This window comes from Oryzias latipes, chromosome 6 (genome assembly GCF_053564925.1).
Source record: "Oryzias latipes strain Hd-rR chromosome 6, Olatipes_Hd-rR_3.1".
Classification (NCBI taxonomy): domain Eukaryota; kingdom Metazoa; phylum Chordata; class Actinopteri; order Beloniformes; family Adrianichthyidae; genus Oryzias; species Oryzias latipes.
Genome location: NC_136242.1, coordinates 28,752,227 through 28,772,378, shown reverse-complemented (window position 1 = coordinate 28,772,378; position 20,152 = coordinate 28,752,227). Strand labels below are relative to the sequence as shown.

General features: G+C 42.2%; 1 protein-coding gene across 1 annotated transcript in view; it reads left to right on the top strand.

The window, feature by feature from the left end:
• peds1a (plasmanylethanolamine desaturase 1a) overlaps positions 1-19,587 on the top strand; it is a 41,572-nt gene extending 21,985 nt beyond the window's left edge. Inside the window, exons 2-6 of the mRNA XM_004069760.5 lie at positions 61-180; positions 305-396; positions 8,017-8,161; positions 13,311-13,523; positions 17,634-19,587. Coding sequence (XP_004069808.1) covers positions 61-180; positions 305-396; positions 8,017-8,161; positions 13,311-13,523; positions 17,634-17,755 — 692 coding nt within the window. The 3' untranslated portion in view covers positions 17,756-19,587. The remainder of the gene's footprint in view (positions 1-60; positions 181-304; positions 397-8,016; positions 8,162-13,310; positions 13,524-17,633) is intronic.
• Positions 19,588-20,152: the final 565 nt, after the last annotated feature.

Below are 20,152 nucleotides of genomic sequence, written 5' to 3'. Positions count from 1 at the left end.
AGGCCTCCTTGCTTTGCTCCTCCGTCCACTGAAGTGTTGTCGTTGTGTGTCTTTGTCCAGGGAAACGTCTCCAGGAGTGGGTGTGCGTCATTCTGTGCCTCTTGCTTTTTATCGTCAACTTCTCTTTCCTTCTTCTGCACTTCTCCACCGTCCACATCTACAAGATCGTCCTCAGCATCGGTCAGTCTGAAACCACATGTTCTCTCCACAGAGAGAAATTGATTTGAAACGTCACGTATGTGAAAACTAAAGATGATTGAAGCTGGCAGAACCATGTGTTGTTCTCTCTGGTTTGTCTTTGCAGTCCTTGGAATCGTGACAGCAGACTTTGCATCGGGGGTGGTCCACTGGGGTGCCGATACTTGGGGATCGGTGGACATTCCTGTAATAGGCAGGGTAAGCAAAATCTAATCAATTAAAACACTCGTAAAATCTCTTTCAACGTGTCAAGGTTTTCAAACTGGGGGATCATTAATCATTTAGCATTTGTAGTTTTTTTTAATATAAAAAATGTCAGGAAGTCATCACAGTCAAAGGTTTTATTTTGTTAAATACAAATGAAAACTTACATACTTTACATACTTTTTTTCACAACCTCTCAAATTAACACACACACAAAGAAAACGGGTAAATTAAAAAAAAAATTATTTAGTAATAGAAACCACAAATGTCCAACACAATATTTAATCACAAATGTATTGTATACCTTTTTTCTTTTGTTTTTATTCAAGCAGTTTTGATTTCATTACAGCTCAAACTTAAACCCAGTTTAGCTGAATTGATTGGCAGGTGGGTCAACCAACGGGCGATCCCAGCAGAGTTTCCACCCCTCTAACCCCGGAAACGTCGTCAGTGGCGCCTAAATACCACACGCTCTGGCATACCGTGACTCTGTGGCTGTTTACCCGATCAACGTGAATCAGCTGATTCTGACGCGGAGAAAAGCGGCTTTGCATATCAGCTTTGCACTGATACGCAACACAATAATAATAATAGTATAAAGCATTGCATAAACTTTTGACTGCTGTAAAGTGTTGCATATCACTGCAAAGCTGCTTTCCTGACGTTAATTGCACAAACGGTGGAAGACTTGCGCTCTTGTGTTAGAGGGTTAAACGGTAGTTTGTCCCGCCCGCTTGGTGGAGTAAATGCCAGACAGGATGGCCATTTTTACCTTGCAGACTCCAACAGGTGACATCCAAGGTTGTTGGTCCAGTTACATGTTTCCTCTCTTGGGCAAGGCACTGATCCTCACATTGCTCTCGGTGGTTATAGATTACCTTTTCCTTCAAGGAGGGAAGAAAAGTGCTAAATAAGTACTGTTTTTTTTGGGGGGGGGCTACGAGTTGCTCCGCTAAGCCAGGTTCCATGACCAGAGTTTGGACCCGTCTTCACCTGCCACTTTGACACTTTGAGTAGCATGAGTTGGAAAAGTGCTATACAAGTAAAAATTGATTTGATTTGAAATATGAGGGCCTAAATTTAATATATATATATATATATATATATATATATATATATATATATATATATATATATATATATATATATATATATAAAGTCACTCCTTAGTATAAGTTGCATACCTGGCCAAACTATGCAAAAAAATATGAATTAATATTTATAAAATACGGTATACACCATTTTTACCATTAAGCTTACCTTCCAAAACACTCGCACACAAAAGCCATACCAATAAACAGTTAATCCTAAGAATAATTGACTCATAAAAGTTTTTACAAGTTCGATTTTCTGATAAACCCTTCCATTGCGAAAGCAGACGTATCAGTTATCTATCTAAATAATTAACTTACTTCTTTACAAGGAGAAGAACTATTACTACTGACTAATATGTTGAGTCTTGCAGGGGAAACATCCATGTTTTGCACAGAAAACACATATTTTAATAACCTTGTGTCTTAATTCCTCTGAACTATCACAGCTAGCATGTTTACTCGGTTAGCTGTTTAAGGTGCATGCACAATAAAACATCACATTAATGCATTCACATTTCCCCCTGCCAATTACACCAAAGGTTATCCTCATTTCATCCAATTAAAATCAGCATGATCAGGTGCAGCGTGCAGATTCATCGGAGCTTTGTTTTGATTAATGAGAGAAAAAAATGTAGCATGAACGTGTCTGTGGATTTCATCTGCTAATACTTGCATTTATGCATTATTCATCAATAAATAATTTGTTCAAATGTTCGATTTAATGTGCATTCTTCGAGCTGAGGCACTCGGCAAATATTATTCATTCTGCACACATTTATTATCAATGCATGATTAATAATGATCCTGTGGCATTCACAGTATGAATTTGTGGAGTTTTCTGGGCTGCAGCTCAAGGACCGTTGTGGTGAAAGTCAACGAAGAGCTGGTTGAAACTGCCGTGCACTCATGGATGAACTGATAATGGCCTTTTATAGCGGCTCTTTTGGCTGCTCTGCGGCTGATTTGAATGATTATTCAAACAGTTGAAGTGTCGTCCCACACGGATGTCGAATAATAACCAGCAATTCCGCTCAGATGAGAGCGACTCGATGATTTGTCATCTCCACGTCGTCTGTGCGCTTTATTGTGTTGACACTCGTAACCGTTCAGTCAGGCCACTTCAATAAAAGAAGGTTACAAGCTGACTGGTCAACTGAGAAAAGAATGTCTCCCACAAACAACGGGACTAAGAACAGCCAGGCAACATGAAAAGAACATTTCAGAGGAACTTTTAAAGTGTTCAAGTGCAAACTTTCCCTGAATTCTCTACATCGAGAAGCACAAACAGTGTTTTGTAGAAATGACTAGGGTGTTGAATGGAGAATGTCTTTGGAGGAATTGCTTAACCCAATAAACTATTTGTATCATATTTGATCCACGTATCTCATTAGCACAATCCAAACCTCTCTGCAGGGCGTGAACATAAACCAGTCACGCCTGATAGGAAGAAATCAGGGTTTTAAGAAAAACACTGAATTCACTGAATTAAAGTTTTGGCAAACGTCATTTTTGTTTTTGTTTTGTTGTGTTTACTCTGCAAATCAGAAGTCACTAACTAGCGGACCACGGCCCAGATCTGGACCCAGACTTGGACCCGGATCCGAACTATTTAAATGCTGCAGCTCTTGTTGTCGTTGAGACCAACATATTCTCACTCCCAACTTGTCATATATGGACATATTTCTGGGCCCCCCTCTGAGTCACCGTTTGATGTTTGGGTGTTTTTTCGACGTGCTGCCTGTTCCCATTAAATCAGGGGTCCCAACCCCCGGGCCGTGAGCCAATACCGGTCCCAGGGCCGCTTGGTTCTGGCCGTAACCAGGAACAAAATGCAAACGCTAACTTTGATTCTTTCTGCTTTTTTTATTTTCTGATTCACAAGGAGGTTTTATTTTGAAAAACGACCGGCTTCTGTTTACCACATCTGCCTGTTTCGCCGCGTCGCATGCATTGATTTTTAACGTCTATGGTTGCGTGACATAAAGCACGAATTTTCTGTGGTTTCAGATTCATTTGAAGAAATCTCATTATAACACAAATGACTGCACCCTGGCTGAAAAATGGAGTTCAGCAGTACACTTTTGGAGATGCAGAAACAGAAGTGAGCCACCAAAGTTTCTTTCGGTGAAACTTGGAATCATTTGAGTCTTCTCACCGGAGACCAGTGGTTTCTCCTACGGTGCCGCGGCCTGTTCTGACACTAATAAGCTTGGAACGCCAGGGCATAATGGCTTCAGTTGTCATGCGGTCAGGCTCTGAGTCGGCTTTTTTCCTGGTCAGAGTTCTGAAGTTGCTGCGTTTCTGCGGCTCTGCAGTGATTTCTGTCGCCGTGCTGTTCTCTGTGTTTGCTGAAGGTGCTACCAGGCTTTATGTTTATGTATGATGCTGTCTTTATTGAGGCTCAGGGTAGTTACAGGCTGCAGAGACCCAGCAGCATTCACAGATTTGCATGGGGCGTTGGACACCGTGGGAGACCTCTAATAAAGACTTCTACTGCAAGATGAGAATGGACTTGTGCTGCATGACAATAGGCTGGTGGAAAGAATGCGTTAGTGTGCGAGAACAAAAAAGGGAAAAGCGACACCTCTGTGGTGTTGTTGCATCTTTGTGTGTTTGTAAGCTCAGAATAAAGCCAGCCTGCGCTGTCGTTAAAGTTTAGTTTGAATATCAAAGAGGTGCGATGAAGAACACCTGAGGGCAGTAATGGCTGCTGTTATTTTGTGAGGGGAAGCGTTTAAAGCGGCTGCCGTTCCTTATTTGTCGCGTCTGTCATTCTCTGTGCTGTTTTCTGCTGCCTCTTGTTTACTTTCAGGTGCTTTTTGAGAGGCTGACCTGGTGTTGAGGTTGAAACTCATTTTTCTTTTACTCCATCAGGTTTACTGACAACAAGCTGCTGGTTCTCAGACGTTCTCCAACTGTGGCACAGAAACGGAACTTCAGGTCTTTAATGCACCAATTCTGAAAGTAAAGTTGAAAATGTTTAGGGAGAGGACACACAAGACGGCAAAAGTTACCAAGTCTTGTTTTCATCTATGAATAGGAGGTTAAAGTCCCACTCTGGTCCTCTTTTGATTTATTTTTCAAAGAGTTCCAGGTGGTCTTTTGATTATTGTTTTGCAGTTTTTAGCCACAAAAAAAAAACGTTGTCGTTTCTGCAGAGTCAGTTAGATTCCCATCTGTGAGTTGTGAGTGGGACCCCCTTCACCTCCCCGTTGCTGAGAGCTGTCTGTTTACACTCTCTCCCGCTATCTAACAGCCTCTCACACCCCCAACCCAACTTTACCGTGCAACAAAAATGGTGACCAATATCAGAGCTATCCAGCCGTCCGGTTTTGATCCGGATTCCAGCTCAGATGAGGAAAAAAGACGTACACAGATCCATCTGTCAACAAGTGGATCAGAATGAAGCAGAGAAGGAGGCTTGTGGGCCGACCAGCATGTTCTCTGAACCACAAGCACGATCATTTCCAAACTGCATTTTTTCAACTGACCCAAAATCACGATGATTTGAATATAGAAATACTCAGAAATGCAATTACTTAATTTCCTTCATCAGAAAAATGCCACAAGAAAATGTTAAAAACATCATTTTCATAGTAGTGGGTTTTTAAAGCTAAAGGATACATCTACAAGAGTAAAAGCTGTTTCATTTCCTGCTTTTGCTGTTAACACATCTGTCTTGTTTTCAGTAAAAGATGGTTTAAAAATTCATAGACATGTTAGAGCAGTTTTATTTTTTATGTGGTTTGCTTTGATTTAAGCCCATAAGTGTTTCTCCCGACAGTTCTGAAATTGCAGCAGAGCCTTAAAAACCAGCGCTGCCATTTCCCCTTTGGTGTTTACGGCAGCTCCTTCATGAGGATTTGGGCCGTCTGTATTTGTTATTAGTTCTCGTCGTGTTGTTGAGCTTTAATTGACTCAACAAGGATTTAGCAGTCCTCTGATGGCACCACTTTAAGGACGAAGTTGGCTCGTTGGTTCCCAACGAAGCTGGATTTTCCTTGGGGGATCTGTGGAAGATCCTTCCAGTCCTTCTGCTTTATTCCATGAATCACCTTTAAAAGCGTCACTAACATCTCTGTTGGCGTCTCTCTGGTGATGACGATCCCAGCTTTAGGGGAGAGTTAATTGAACGTCGTTGGCTGTTATAATGGAAGAGATGAAGATGTAGTTTGCTAACAAGAAGCAGACAAATGTTTGGCACCAAAGAGAGAAAGTAACAGAAAGAAGGATTTAGTAAAAAATAAAAAAAATTGGTGGAAGGACAAAAAATGAGGAGGGGGTGGACGGGCGTGTCCCTGCGAGCTGTGGGGCAGCTCTGCTTGCTGGGGCGATGGGCGATGTGAGCCGCTGATTAAGGGACGTCGTGCAAGGCAGGCCGTTAAACGGTGTGGGATTAGAGGACATGCAGCCACCGGCGGCCCGCCGTTAACTGGGAGCGCCAGAGCCGCCCCGCTCTGCACGACCTCCACGGCTTAGCCGGCCTTTCATGTCGCTGAGGGCTGCGGTGGCAGAAGGGGGGAAGGGGGTGGGGGTGCGGTAGGACTGGAGGGCGGCGGAGAAGGGTACATAATTGCAAAGATATCAACAGATAGTTTGAGCGTTTGCAGCCCATCAGCGATGTTGGCGAATCAGCAGTTGGGATCGTTTCAACGGTTCGCGCCACAATAATGAGTTTTCATGCTGATGCTTCCATGTCGGCGCACGAGCACAGAAACGTGCACGCGGGGGGACGGCACACGCTTTATACTGTGTGTGCTTGTGCATGAGCGGCTCTTTGTTCTCTATCAAACCTCTGAGATGACCCCCCCCCCCCTCATTTCTTCACAGACAGGTGTCCATCTCTGCACAGGACAGCCGGGGGCTTGAACGGGTATTTAAAAAATCTTCTGGGGTGTGTGTCGCCCATTTGTGTGGCAGGAGAGCGTTTGTGCGTCGGCTGCTGTGGATTGGTGCAGGATGCTTGGCCAGGAGTGTTTGTGTGTCTGTTGGAGAAGCACGTTGTGTTGCATTGCTTTTTAAAGTCAAATGAAAAGAGGAAAGCGCCGGTTCCACCAGGAAACTGCTGTGTAATGATGCAGTAAAGTTCTCCTGAAATATAAAAAACAACTAAAGCCGCAGGCAGCGCTGAATGGCCCTCGCCTCCGCTGCAGCCTGTACTCGCCCCCGGCTGTGCGCCCCCCCACCCAGCCCATGACCAGCGTGATCCATTGTCTAAACAACTCTGGCTTCAAAAACAGAAAGATTTAAAGAACGTTTTAGTTGTTCACAAAACTAAATGATCGACAGAAATGAACTTTAAGCCTGGAGTTTAGAACTCAACTTAGCTTTTGTTTTGTTTGGTGCCAATTTGGTTTTCGGCCATTCAAATGTTGAGTTTTTGACTTGTTTCAGGAAATGAAAACAATGGTTTTGTAGACCAATGTCCCCCATTGTGGTTGAAAATGTCCCTGTATCATGTAAAAATCCACCACCTCATAGCTCGGCAGACGCAGGTTGAGCAGGTCCAGACCTTGAAATCCCGGGGACAGTGACTGACACTTTGGTGTCCTTTGGGGCAACAAGCATATTAAAGCTATAGCTGTGTTTCCATCACACAAACCTTCACCAAAGTTCTAGAAATGTTGAAAACTCACGACATGGCAATTACACTGTTTCCATTAAATCGTAATTATGCGAATAAACAAAAGAACTCACGCGATAAGTCATAATGGTGACAGATGTGAACAATGCTTTGATTGACAGCAGACTCACATTTCTTCCACGGCGCTAGCGCTTAGCATCATCTGGTAGCGCCGCTGCGCGGTACCCAAGGCAGACACTTTCTACCAAGAAGTGCATCGCCATCTGGTTGTTAGTCACGTGACTCATTTATTTCCCAAAAAGTGTTGCTATGGCAGTTTAGTGAAATAACTCAATTTCAATATGCCTCAAAAGCCACCTCCTCCAAGCGCAGAAAGTTTTTTTTCGATAAATGCAAGTTTTTCCAAAATTGTGGTGATTCCATTGGGCAAATTTATTATCGCAAACCCAATTTGTGCAATTTTATAGTCAATAGTAAAACCACAGCTAGGGTCTTCTTCTGCTGAAGAAACTGAGTTGTTTTAACATCAACAAACATTTGAACTATGTAAAGGCAAAGAAGTGTAGACACGTTGGAACATGGATGGAGAGCGAGGGTCTGCCCCATGGAAGGGTTTGTGCTAAAGCCAGGTTTCCTGTGCTGAGAGCTGGGTATTAATGGGAGGAGCCTAAGATAGTTGGTTAACACACCATTGAGCCTTCTCTGTTTTTGAGGGCCTCACTGTTGGGAGGATGTCCACCTGATGACCCCAGTGATCTGCTTGCACTTTAACACACATGACAGTTGTTCATCTCTCTTTTAAAGTCACCCAATGATTCAGAAACATCATTCCAACTGGCTTTCCAGGCTTCTAATAAATAGGCTGGCATTTCTTTTCTGGTTGGCACACTAACTTGTGTATTTTACAACGCGTGACCTCTGCTGTCCTCTCTGCAGGCGTTCATTCGACCCTTCAGAGAGCACCACATCGATCCAACAGCCATCACTCGCCACGACTTTATTGAAACCAACGGTGACAACTGCATGATCCCCATCCTCCCTCTGGCTCACATGGCCTACAAGTTCCTCACATGCACACCAGGTAGTCTTCCTACACAATTGAATGTGCATCAGTGTTTTTTTTTCCATCACGTTTTTGTAGAGCAACCTCCATCAGCAGTAACAGTTTTGTCCAGAAGTTCATGTTTTATCTGAAAGCAGCTGGAGGGTCAAATCCTAACTTCAGATATTGTTCTATTGGATTTGTATTTCAAACAGAAACATTCAAGAATTTTTAATTCTTAAATTTCTTACTAAAGCGTGAATCTCATAGTTACTTTATTACTTTGTCATGGAAATATGTACATTAAATGGTTAAAGTATCTAGGTGTGCATCGCGAGCCAATAGTGTGAATTTTACATGTATATGTCAGTTTTCTTTCATTATTTTTAATTTTCCAATCAGTTCAAGACTGTTTGTTTGCAGTTGATTAATTAATGGTAGGTAGTGAAATGATAGTGACACTTAAGGACTCACTGCAAAGAAAATTATATATATAATCATTTTTGGTTTTCTTTAGTTTATTTTGTTTGAGTTGAAATAAACTAATTCCAAAGAAGAAGTATCGCGGAGTAAAGCATGTTGTATATATGTGAACACATTGATGGATGTCACATATTTTACATCTTTAAAAAAAATGAGTTAGAACTTTGAAGTAAGCACAAGGACTTCCAAAGGTCAGCAGTGTCCCATAATTGCACCAAGTCCAAGAACAGGAAATTCTGGGAAAACGTGGAGCCATTTTTTCTCTGGTAATGATGCTCGCTGACCTGACGAGTGGCGGACGGGGAGGGAGGGAGATCAGCAGGAGGAAGGAGAAAAGCTATTATTGAGGAGGTGACATGTCCACCTTTCATGTCTGTGATTCAACTTGAGCTTAAAGGTCACTAATGGGAGGAGGGCAGGGGAGGTGACACCCGTTAGTCAGGTTAAAGGTGAGGTCACATTTGGCACTGAGGGGTTAAGCTGCTCTCAAACCCCACTTCTTTGAAAGAAATCGAGTAATCTGGATACTTTAGAAACAAAGTTAGAAGAGGGACACGATGAAATAAAACTGCAGCTGGTATTGATTGGAACAGAAATTCACTGATTTATACTCAATGAAAAAGCTAAAAATAAAGGCTCCTGATACTGTTTCCTTACATTTACTGAAACTTTAATGAACTCTGTCAGTGTAGAAGTCCAGTATTAGTTTGCTGTTGTAGTGAGTAGTAAGTAATGCAGCAGTTGGTAGTATGATAGTGACACTTTCAGATGGAAATAATGTTTTTGTGGCATATTTCTGATGATGGAGGACGTATACAAAGAACATTTGGCTCAAACGTATATTTATGAGTGCTGTATTTTCCAGACTTTTAGAAACTCCACAATATAAGTCGCAGACTCCAAATACTTATCAAAAAAATCATATATAAGTTGCACTTTTGGGATAAACAAGTATGATTAGGAAATAATTAACAATAATGGACTGAATATCTACACGCTTCACTACTGTAACATATCGATGCTTATTTAGTCATGAAACATAGGAGGAGTCTGGTTTGTTAGTGCAACATATAAACAGTTACTCAAATAACCATAAAGAACATGCTAACAAGTCTAACTAAACCATTTATATCATTATGTTTTGGAATTTTTCTTCTGCGTCACTTTGGAACATTTCTGTCAAGTTTGATGTAAGACTGAGCCGGGGTTCTTCTTCTGCGTTGCTGTCGGTAGCAAATATTGATACACACACCTACAGCTCCCTCTAGTGGTTATTAGTGGGAAAATAACAAACACATGACCCTGTTTATTTAAGAAAAATGTCACATATATGTTTCATAATTCTGGCCCCCAGCCAAACTCAACAAAAGAACTGGACTTATACTTAAAAAAAATGTTATTTCTTTATTCAAATTGTTGTGAATCAGGAGCAGGCAAGTAGAAAATATACCAGGTGGGCCACAAGCTCCCTTTCTCTGAGCTCTCGGCAATGTGGAGGGGAATGGGGGGCGGGGTTGCTTCACGCCAACAGTCCCGCCGACAACTCCTAATGAATTCCTGCTGTTCATTAGCTTTTTCAATTTAAAAATGGCATAATGATCATTTAAAAACCGCTTTTATCATATATCAAACCTTGATTGGAGGGGTCTTTACGTTGTCATGGATACACTGCACTGTGGAAATGCGTAAAAAATTGTTGAATAAAAAAAACCTTCCCTGAATTAACCAACAGATCTGCTAATGGGGTAAGAAAAATAAAGATTTTTTTACCTAAAGAACAAAAAATGACTTTCTTTTTAACTTTCACTTTAAAATCCAGACGTTTTCTAACCTGACGTGGATTGAGCTGGGATTGATTATGCTGCCCCCAGTGGCCAATTAATAAACGGCATGTTGCTGGAACTCGTTTTAATGCTCTTGTGATCTTTCCATTAAAAAAAAAAATCTCCTTTTAAGAGTCATTTTGTAATTTAACCTCTGAAAAAAGACATTTACAAACAAACAAAAGAAGGTGAAGACGAGGGCATCAGTGGGCTTTCACAGGGAGGATGATGAGCGAGGAAGGCCATATCTGCCTTTGTCGTGTTATCCGCTGCAGGGATTCGTGTGGTGGTAAGACGTAGACAGTGACATCCACACCTGTCATGTCTGCACCTGAAGAGGTCACCGCCGAGACTTACAGACAGAAACTAAGTGGTCAGAGGTGAGAAGGTGGGGGGAAAGCTTGCGGCGTGGGGGTAGCAGAGGGTCATGTAGCGGTAGGATGACATCCAAACCTGTCATGTCGGGTTCCTCTTAGTGTCAAATGGTCACCAGACAAAGACGGAGACCGAGGCGGAGGGGGGGGGGGTTGGCAAACTGTGAGCTTACATCTCCAGCTGTCATGTCAGCGTTTGAACCGGGGTCAGGGGATTGCAGTTTTCCCCGTAAAGACGTGGATGGAGAGGACAGCTGTAAGTCATGAAAACACAGAGACGAGTGTGAAAACATGAGTCACTGCAGAGCGACAATGTGCTGCTCGTCGGAAACCAAATTTCTCCTGCGATTCTTTCATTTTGCAGCTGTTGTCATGAGCGTCAGTATAAAAAAAGAGTTTGTCCATGAAAAATGAATTTAAAAAAAAATAAAAACACTTTTTAAACAACATATATCTAACTATTCAGCTACCTGACTAGTGTTCTTTTTGGTATCAATAACGTTTTGCTAGTTAGTTCGCTAGCAGGAATAAGGATTGACTTAAAAACAGCCTCTGTGGTCGACCTAAAACTGGAATCCTTTTTATTCAACTGTGGAATTTTTTTCACTCATCTAAGGAAGTCTCCCATTGTATTATCTTTTTAAAAACATGTATTATCATATTAAGGAAATTCCTACATTTCTGTTTTTTTTTTTTTTCTGTTTTAAGTTAACTTTAGTATAAAACTGGATCCAGACGAGTTCAGGTTGGGGGGCCGTTGCTCATTTAGGGGGAGTTTTTAAACATTTTCTTTCGATGTTTTTAAACACATTTTCTTTTTACAGAAACTCAAACCATAACTGTAAATAAAGACATAAAAGGGAATCACAAAACATCACTGAGATCTAATGAAGTGATGGTGAAGTGTCTGCATGGGAAACTGTCTGCAGCATCACTTTTGAAGTGAAATGGAGAATTTCTGTTTCTTTCCAGAGACGTATTGCACTTAATAAGTTCAAACTCTATGGAGCGATTTCAGTCTCATAATTGGGAAAAGCACACAAACTCTTTCATAAATGCACGCGCTACATTATTTATGCAAACGGGTAATGTAAATTCACAAATGCAGGCAATCTGGTTCACACAACCCCAAAGTCATCTGGACCTGATGAGTGAATCTGAGTCCTGCTGCTGTGCGGCAGAGGACTGGGGAGGCGGAGCTAATAGGCTCGTTGCTGCTAAGTGCGCTTGCCTGCGCTTGCCTCGCTGATGCTGCAGTAGTTTCATTACTTTCCTCACTGCTTCTGCATTCTGTTGTCACTGTTTTTAGCAAAGTCCTAGCATCATTTTTAGCTATTTTATCCGCCCGACTATAGTCTAAAATGTTTTTTCTTTATGAAATTTGAGGTTTTTGGGGGGGAATTTAATCTAGCATGTTTGGTGTTATCTTTAATACTTAGCTTCTTAAATTATATCTCTATTTATAGATATGTATTTACATAACCCATATTTATTGTCAATGTTATATAATATTTCTGTTTTTTTTTAGCTTTAGAGGTTTTTTTTTTATTGAACATTTTATAGCAGACTCATTTGTTTTGTAATTGCTATTTTCATGCTTTGCCTAATTTCACATCTTTGAGTTAACTTTAAGTTAAAAATTGGAAGAAATTTAGCTCTCTTCGGCTACATTGAACTTTTATGAAAAGAAATTCTGCGCTACACTTGAATCTGTTAGTTTTTACACAGAAAACATGAATTTGTCTGACATAAAGCAGCTTGTTCATTTGCAAACTCAAGTAGATATATCATTGATATCAAAGCCAAGAATGGATTCGTCTGACACGTGTGAGGCTGCCCCCTGGTGGCACCAGCGTAGAATAACATATAGAAATGAGAGCAACAATGGTTTGAGAAAACACAGAAAGCCTCAGAGACGAAGATACTCACCGTTACAACCAAAACGGTTGCCACAAATTTTATCATCTTGATGGGGAAAAATAGAAACAAAGCTTATATTCTTGTTTTGACATTAAACTTTGTGAAACTGCTGCAGTTTTTCTGAGATGAGAACATCTCTGGTGGCTCCAGCTGAGCTCCAGCTTCATCTCTGTATGTGACGCATAATCGCCCGGATGGCGTGACGGGAATGCTGTTTCCCTGAGAGTGGGATGAGAGGGGGATCACAGAAGGTGTTTAAATATTTAACACTGAGTCATGATGATTCATGGTTTATATTTAAACACCAGCTGGACTTCTGCTTGTTCAGCAAAGAACAATGTTAGTTTTGGGCTTTTCATGTTAGAAAGCTTATAGAATTTCCTTAGATATTATTACCTTTAGCATTTGTCATAAAAAATGTTTTTTTTGTTGAGGTAGTGAAATGATTTGTGTTCTTTCTGCTTCTCTGTTCGCCGTCTTCTTTGTGGGCAGACCGGCCTTCATTTCCCATAAACTCTTAGATCAGGCATTTATTCATGTGAACCCCTTCTCCTTCTGACTGTGGGCCGCTCTCCCGTCTCCTTCCAGAGACCTTGGCAGTGTCCTTCCCTTGGAACTGCTACGTCTTCGCCTTGGCGGTTTTCGTGACGCTGACCAACCAGATCCATAAGTGGAGCCACTCCTACTTCGGCCTCCCGCGCTGGGTCACGCTGCTGCAGGACTGGCATCTGGTGTTGCCACGGAAACACCACCGCATCCACCACGTGTCTCCACATGAAACGTACTACTGCATCACTACAGGTATTGAATACACAAGAGGCTTGTTTGAACTCACAGACTACTATAACCCTCTATTGGAGTGCAAAAGTAATGAACCCTTTCATCACAATCATTGAGAGGCCAAATTAGGAGCATGTCGTCTTGATTGACAGCAGGCTAGCCATCTTGAACTGGCGGGCTCTCATTCCTCCTTCCTGTTCATCCATTTTTAAAATAATTGGGGTTCAGTGACTTTAGATCTGAACAAAAACAAAACCACTCTGTAACTGCTGCTTAAAATGACACGTTTTTTATTTTTGTTGTTCATGGGTTGTGAAATCGGTACATTTCTCCTAGTGCTGAACTAATCAATCTAATGATTTGATAACGATTAGAGGTTTTGAAGGTACTTAAAGCGATGGGAGGTAGTCTTTGGTCAAAAATGATGACGATCCACAGCAACCATCCTTTTTTTGATAAATGTCAGTTTCTGCGTCTTTATTCTAAAAAACAAAAGGTTCTTAACAACCAAAACTTCAAATTGACATGTCTACAGTTTTAGCTTTATCACAAAAAGTTACAGCTTTGCTTAAGAGAGATTTTCCCTTTGTGGGATTTGGACCAAGACTTCAGGTCTAACCAGAGAGCTGCAGCCATGGTGGTGTAACGCTAGTCTTTCCTCTAATCATCCACGTGACTGTAGGTCCAGTTCCTGTTGGGTCAGAGAAGTTCAGGAACATTGGTCAAATGCATTGATGGTCAGTAATTCAGATGATGATCTGTGATGCTCCAAGTTTTTCGGTTATTGTGACCGTTTTTTACCCATTTTCCCGCCTTCATAACCTTTCACTTCCTTGATGTCTTAGACCTTAAAGCGGTGCAGAATAATTGCCTTAATGCCCTCAAAGCGTCCATGTTTCCTGACGACTCTGGAAGATTCATTAAGTTGGGTTCTTTGGACATTCTGGGGGTCTCAGTGTGACGATCGGACAGTTCCTGAATAAAAAGTGGGCTTGTAGCTGGCGGCCATTTTAGATCATTAGAGTGAGAATGATGTGAGTCTCTGCGGCGTCTGAGAAAATGGAGCCTCATAAATAAAGGCAGGAACGGTCCTGCTGGTGGCGCTCTCCAGAGAGATCCGTTCAGTATTCTGCCTGTATCTGGGTGAAAGGGAGCATACTCTGGGGGGTTCAGCGTGTACGCCATTGAGCGCCTCGGCGGACAACAGATGTGTTTGTGGGTGGGGGTGGGGGGGGGCTCATACATCTGCATACTGGAGCATCTGTGTGTGTGCTGGTCCCTCTGACCTCCTCTTCTGTTTTTAACCTGTGTGTGGGAGGTGGGGTGGTGGCGGCCGGCGGGGACCCCAGGGGACCCCAGCAGTACCCCCCCCACACACACACTCCCCACCACAGCCTGGCTGCCTGGGCCTGGATTCCTCAGAGGCTCGCCTCGCAGGCTTTGTGTTCGCCAGCGGCTGACATCCCCATGTATATTTAATGCTAACCTGCTGTCTGTTTTAACAAATAGGACTTCACAAGGAGGCTGGGGGGGGGGGGGGGGGGGGGGGGCAGTTCAGGGATTGGGAGGGATGAAGTTGGAGGCAAAGAGAAATAATCAAATCAAACAAAACCTCTGGCTGCTCCCGTCAACCTGGAAGGGTCACCAAAACGCAGCCGCCTGTGTAAACACAATCAGGGGCAGAGCAGTTGGCATCAGTCGAACCCTAAGCACACACGACTCATGTCAAGGTCTTCTGTTGGCTTCCCGCCTTTCCGTGTGTTGTTGTTTTACCGCTTGTTTGTTTTTCATTCATCCATTTATTTCAGTAAACCAGTGTTTTTTGTAAAACCCCCAGAACTAGAGAGGCGAAAACAATCCTTTGTGTAGAAACGTCTTTTTTGGACCATCAGATAGTATCCGGATGCATATTGCATATTTCCTGGCTCTTCCTACTCACCTGGAACCGATTTTCCGTGGTGTATGACGCTCAAAAATCTCTCCAAATGTCTTGGAACGACTTTGGTAAACTACAAAGCCGCACCGCGTGATGGACTGTTGAAGCATTATGGGTACTGTAGTCAGGAGTCTGGCGGAGCGATACATACTGTCCTTCCACATAATGAAATGAAAAAGTGAGATGATTGTTGAGGATTTTTATGTCACAACTGAACAATGTTGAGTTTTTGTCAGTAAATGAGGGTTTTTCTGTGGTGTTGCTCGTTTTGCAACAGGAAACATGAACAAAAACACATTTCAATAGAAAAATGTCCCATCAATCGCTCTGACCAGTTTGCCTGCCTCTTGGCCCCTCTAGGCTTTCTGGGAAGTGTAGTCATAACACATTACACGACTGTTTCATTTCGCTCAATGCACCACAGCCTGTAACCCAGAGTGCCTTGTGGTCAAAAAACTACAAAACTGAACTTTGTGTGTTGAGCTACAGCTAAAGTCTTAACGCTGACACTAACAACAGTCCTGGTTTTATACTGATGCTCTTGCTAACAGGTAGTATTTGCAGCTTTGCACAGTTTATCCTTCTGAAATGCTTTGTCTTTACTGAGTTTGAAAACACACGAACGCTCAGAACCAAAACCCGCTTAGCAAACATTTCCTTCAATCCCATCAACCAGTCAGATATCTGACTGGTTGATGGGATTGAAGGAAATGTTTGCTAAGCGGGTTTTGGTTCTGAGGGTTCAGGTTAGTTTTCCTCCAGGAATACATGATTGCTATGGATACTACATGGAAGAAAAGTAAAACAGGTGAATTACAATCCATTTTTCCTGGAAAAAGAGAAGGTTGTTTTGGATATGAGGAATGTTGTGAGTTTGCGTAGTTTGAATGTGATCTGTGCTCAGCAGAGATCAGCATGCGTGTCGGTCTGTTGTTCAGTCACTCATGCATACTTGTGTACATGTAAATGTATTTTGGCCTGCAGCCATGCATACATGAATGTGCTCATCTCAAACTGTGATGATTGCTGCTGAAGTTCACCTCCACACCGTGTGTCCGTGTGCGTTTCTGCATGGGTTAAGTACGTCTCTGGGGAAGCTTCTCGCATTCCTCCTCCCCTCAGCACCAAACGATGAGAGAGAGACGGGAGGCGGGAAGGACAGATGGTGCAGATGGGAATAAAGATGGAAAATTAGACAATATATGATGCAAAAGGGCTGGATGAAGTTAAAATGTTCAAAGGGAAAAATGGTTAAAAAATGGATTGAAAGTTTCCCATTTGTCCTCAGGAGAAAGTTAGAAAGGTGGGCGGAGCAACAGATGATATCCTGTCAGTTTGACTAAAAGCTAAGTGTCACGGCCAAAAACACTGACAAAAAAATCCTAATTATTTTCAAAAACATTTTTAAAATGAGGTCTACGACATCCAAAAAGCTGGCAAGTGTTTCTTTTACACTTTTGCACTTTTGACTCGACCAAAAGTTAAAGGGTTTTTGTTTGTGTTTGACCTGGACTATTATTCAACCTGTAAGAAAAATAATAATTAGGTCTGTCATAAAAGTTCAAAGAAAAATCACAGACAAACCCCCCAATTTCTTTAACTAGTGGTTTAATTGGACACATTAAAAGACAGAAAATAAAGAATCCAAAAACACTGACTGAAGACAACGAGTACAAACAAGAAAATCTCTTGAAGGTGTTCATCTATTCATGGTTTATAGCTTACTGGGTTTGTCAGTGCAGAGGTAGATGACAAAGACAAAGGTTTCAGAAAAATCCCAGTGGAACCATGAAGATCACTGAGCTGTTCTGTTAGCTGTGATTGAAACGAAACATTATCTATAGGATAGAAACAGGAAAATTACAGCTCCTCTTCTTTATCCGTAGACGCAAAAAACACTAAATGGTTGCTTTGTATCGTCATGTTCATGATTGTGTTAATATTAATTCAAAGTTTGATCTTTTTACATATTCTTGTAGTGGAATTACTTCGTTGTAATGTATTCCTGTAATTGTTCTACAGCTATTCACACTTTGGGGTAACAAAAATGGCGTCTAATTAGAAATCAAAAGCTCCTTTCCTCTCAGAGGAACGGCTAACGCCGATGCTATGTGGTCAGTCTCTGAATCTACTGTGCTTGAGGTTCAGGTGTCAGACTCCTCCCTGTTTTTCCTCCTGCCTGTCTCCCATCGCAGGTTGGTGCAACTATCCTCTAGATCAGCTGGGCTTCTGGAGGCGGATGGAGCGGCTGATAGAACGCGTGACGGGTCAGAAGCCGCGCTCAGACGACATGGCGTGGGCAAAGAAGACTGACTGATGACCACGGAGCGGGAGGAAGGGATGGGCGTGCGGACTCAACACGAACACAGAAATGCCAGAGACGGACATTTGACTCTTTTTGCTTCATTTGCTAACGAGCAAACGTAGACAGAAAACTAGCAGGGGGCGGGGCTTCACAGCTCCTGGGTGTCTGCGGCGGTCAGCCGGGGGTGCAGGACTGTTTGGGTGATCAGATCTGGTGTGTGTGTGTGTGTGTGTGTGGAGGGGGGGGGGGGGGGGGGGGTGTTCTGGAGGTTGGGCTCTCCGGAAGTGACAACACCCACTCAAATGCAAAACCTAACAGATTTTCAATCTCGGTCCTCCTGTTGTGTGTGTGTGTGTGTTTTTTTTAAATCTTTTATTTATTTTGTTTAAATTTCGGCACTAGCGTTAAACATCATTATAAAGTCCCACCCTGAACCCCCCCCCCCCCTGCTGTTTGTATTAAGGACATGCCGAAAGCAATAGGAGAGAGCCACTTTAAAATACACACAAAAATGTAACTGAATGTTCATTTTTTTAGCTTTACAACAAGTTTTTAGTCTAAACAAACAGGAGTTTGCTTTAAAACTCACCAGTTTGCTCTCATTCTTTTCAGGATCTGTTTTCCTCTTAAATTTAATGGAGTTTTTCGGGGGGAGGGTTTTAATCATTGAGGGACTGGATGGTTGTTGGGCTGTCGTCTAAGGTGTTTGGAGTGGGGAAAGTGAAATGCCTTGGAGCCGATTCCTGCAGGAAAATGTCGGGTTTGGGTCTTGGATTTAATAATAAATAAAGCAGCAGAGCTTTAGTGCCCAAAAGCATCAAAGTAACACGAAAAAGGAAGAACTCGACGCCTGGTTCAACGAACGTTTCAGAAGAGGTCAGAGGGAAAAGTGACACTTCAGTTTATTTGATTCTGTATTTCTGTGTCGGTTTGTTTAGTTCATATGAAGTGGATTCTACTGATGTCTCTGTCTTAACAAATCTGCTCTTTTACAGCTGGAAGATTTTGTTTCTGGATGAGATGTTGAGTTTTAGAGCTTTGTCATTAAGTATATACGTTTCAGGAAAACCAGACTAAATGAGGTTTTAGTGAGCATCACACCAACTCCAGGATTCTACTCTGAAGATTTTAAATTCCTTTGACAGAAAGTGATCAGAGAGGTGAAAATGCTGTTTTCAGATTGTGATTCATGAAAACGAAACAATGACATTTCATCAAAGCCTGTTCTGTGACAGTAAACACAGAGACATTTTCATTTGGGTTCAACAGTTTTGTTCGTGATCCTTCCGTCATGAACACAAACAAAAAAAAATCCCATCTTAGTTTATTAATTAAAATAAAAAAAAATGTTCTTTTTGTTGAAAAGATCAATGATTGACACCATTTTCGCTTGATTTTAAACGGACGTAAATGCAATTAGGAACCTATTCTTTAACAATAGAAACTGAGTTTGAACGTTTTCTTTAGTGTCACAGGAATCTTTCTGAAAGAGAGGAATCTGTTCAATTTTCCCTCAAATCAGGTCAAAGATTTTCTCCCCAGTCTGAGCAGATACTGGTTGACTGGTTTTAAAGGTTTTACTGCTTGAACCGCCTCAGATGATCAGAACACAGCACCTGCACTTTATTCTTTTCTGTTTCTCTCTCTGGACCGTGTTTCGGCTGTGTGCGCTCGCCACACTTCTGTGTTTCAGTCTCTTTTCTGGCTTTATAATTTTCTATTTTTTTTCTAACGAGATGGAGTTTTGGGAGGTTCAGCACTGACGCTCCATCTCGCAGCTCGCCGCTCATCTGCCTTAATGTTTTTACCTGCCATTTGGTTTGAATAAAGGTTTAGTAAGTCCAGGTGGGCGTCTCTGTTTTCGTTTGTGTTTTCTCAGGTTTGAGAATCATTTTGCTGTATTAAATTGAAAACACTTTAGGTTTAAAACTTGATTCATGAAGGTTTGTTGACCAGTTTCATGGTGAAAATGCCATAAATTCCTATTTTTGTTGCTGTTAGGAATGCGGCCAGACATGTGGGGTCTTGGACTTGACCCGCCGATCTGAGGGCTTTCCCTCTGGGGGGCTCTCCATGCTGTAGCGCTCTCTGTGTCTGGGGGGGCTACTGTCGTGGTCTTTCTGGGTGGTATGGGATCGGGGGGGGCTCTGACTGCCAGGTCTGCTCTGTTTGGGGCGCATCCGGGGTTCTCACCTTCCCTTCTACGTTCTGCTTTAGGGCACACGCTCACCTGAACACACCTGCCTGCTCACCTCTTCACAAATATGAATGTTTGCATGTGTGCAGACATGCAGGATGTGTGACATCTGTGAGCTTTTGTTTGTTGGTACACAGACTAAAGTGACTGTGGTTTGTTGATGTGTATCTGCATAAATATGTGCAGACGGTGGCGGTCAGTCAAAAGTATTT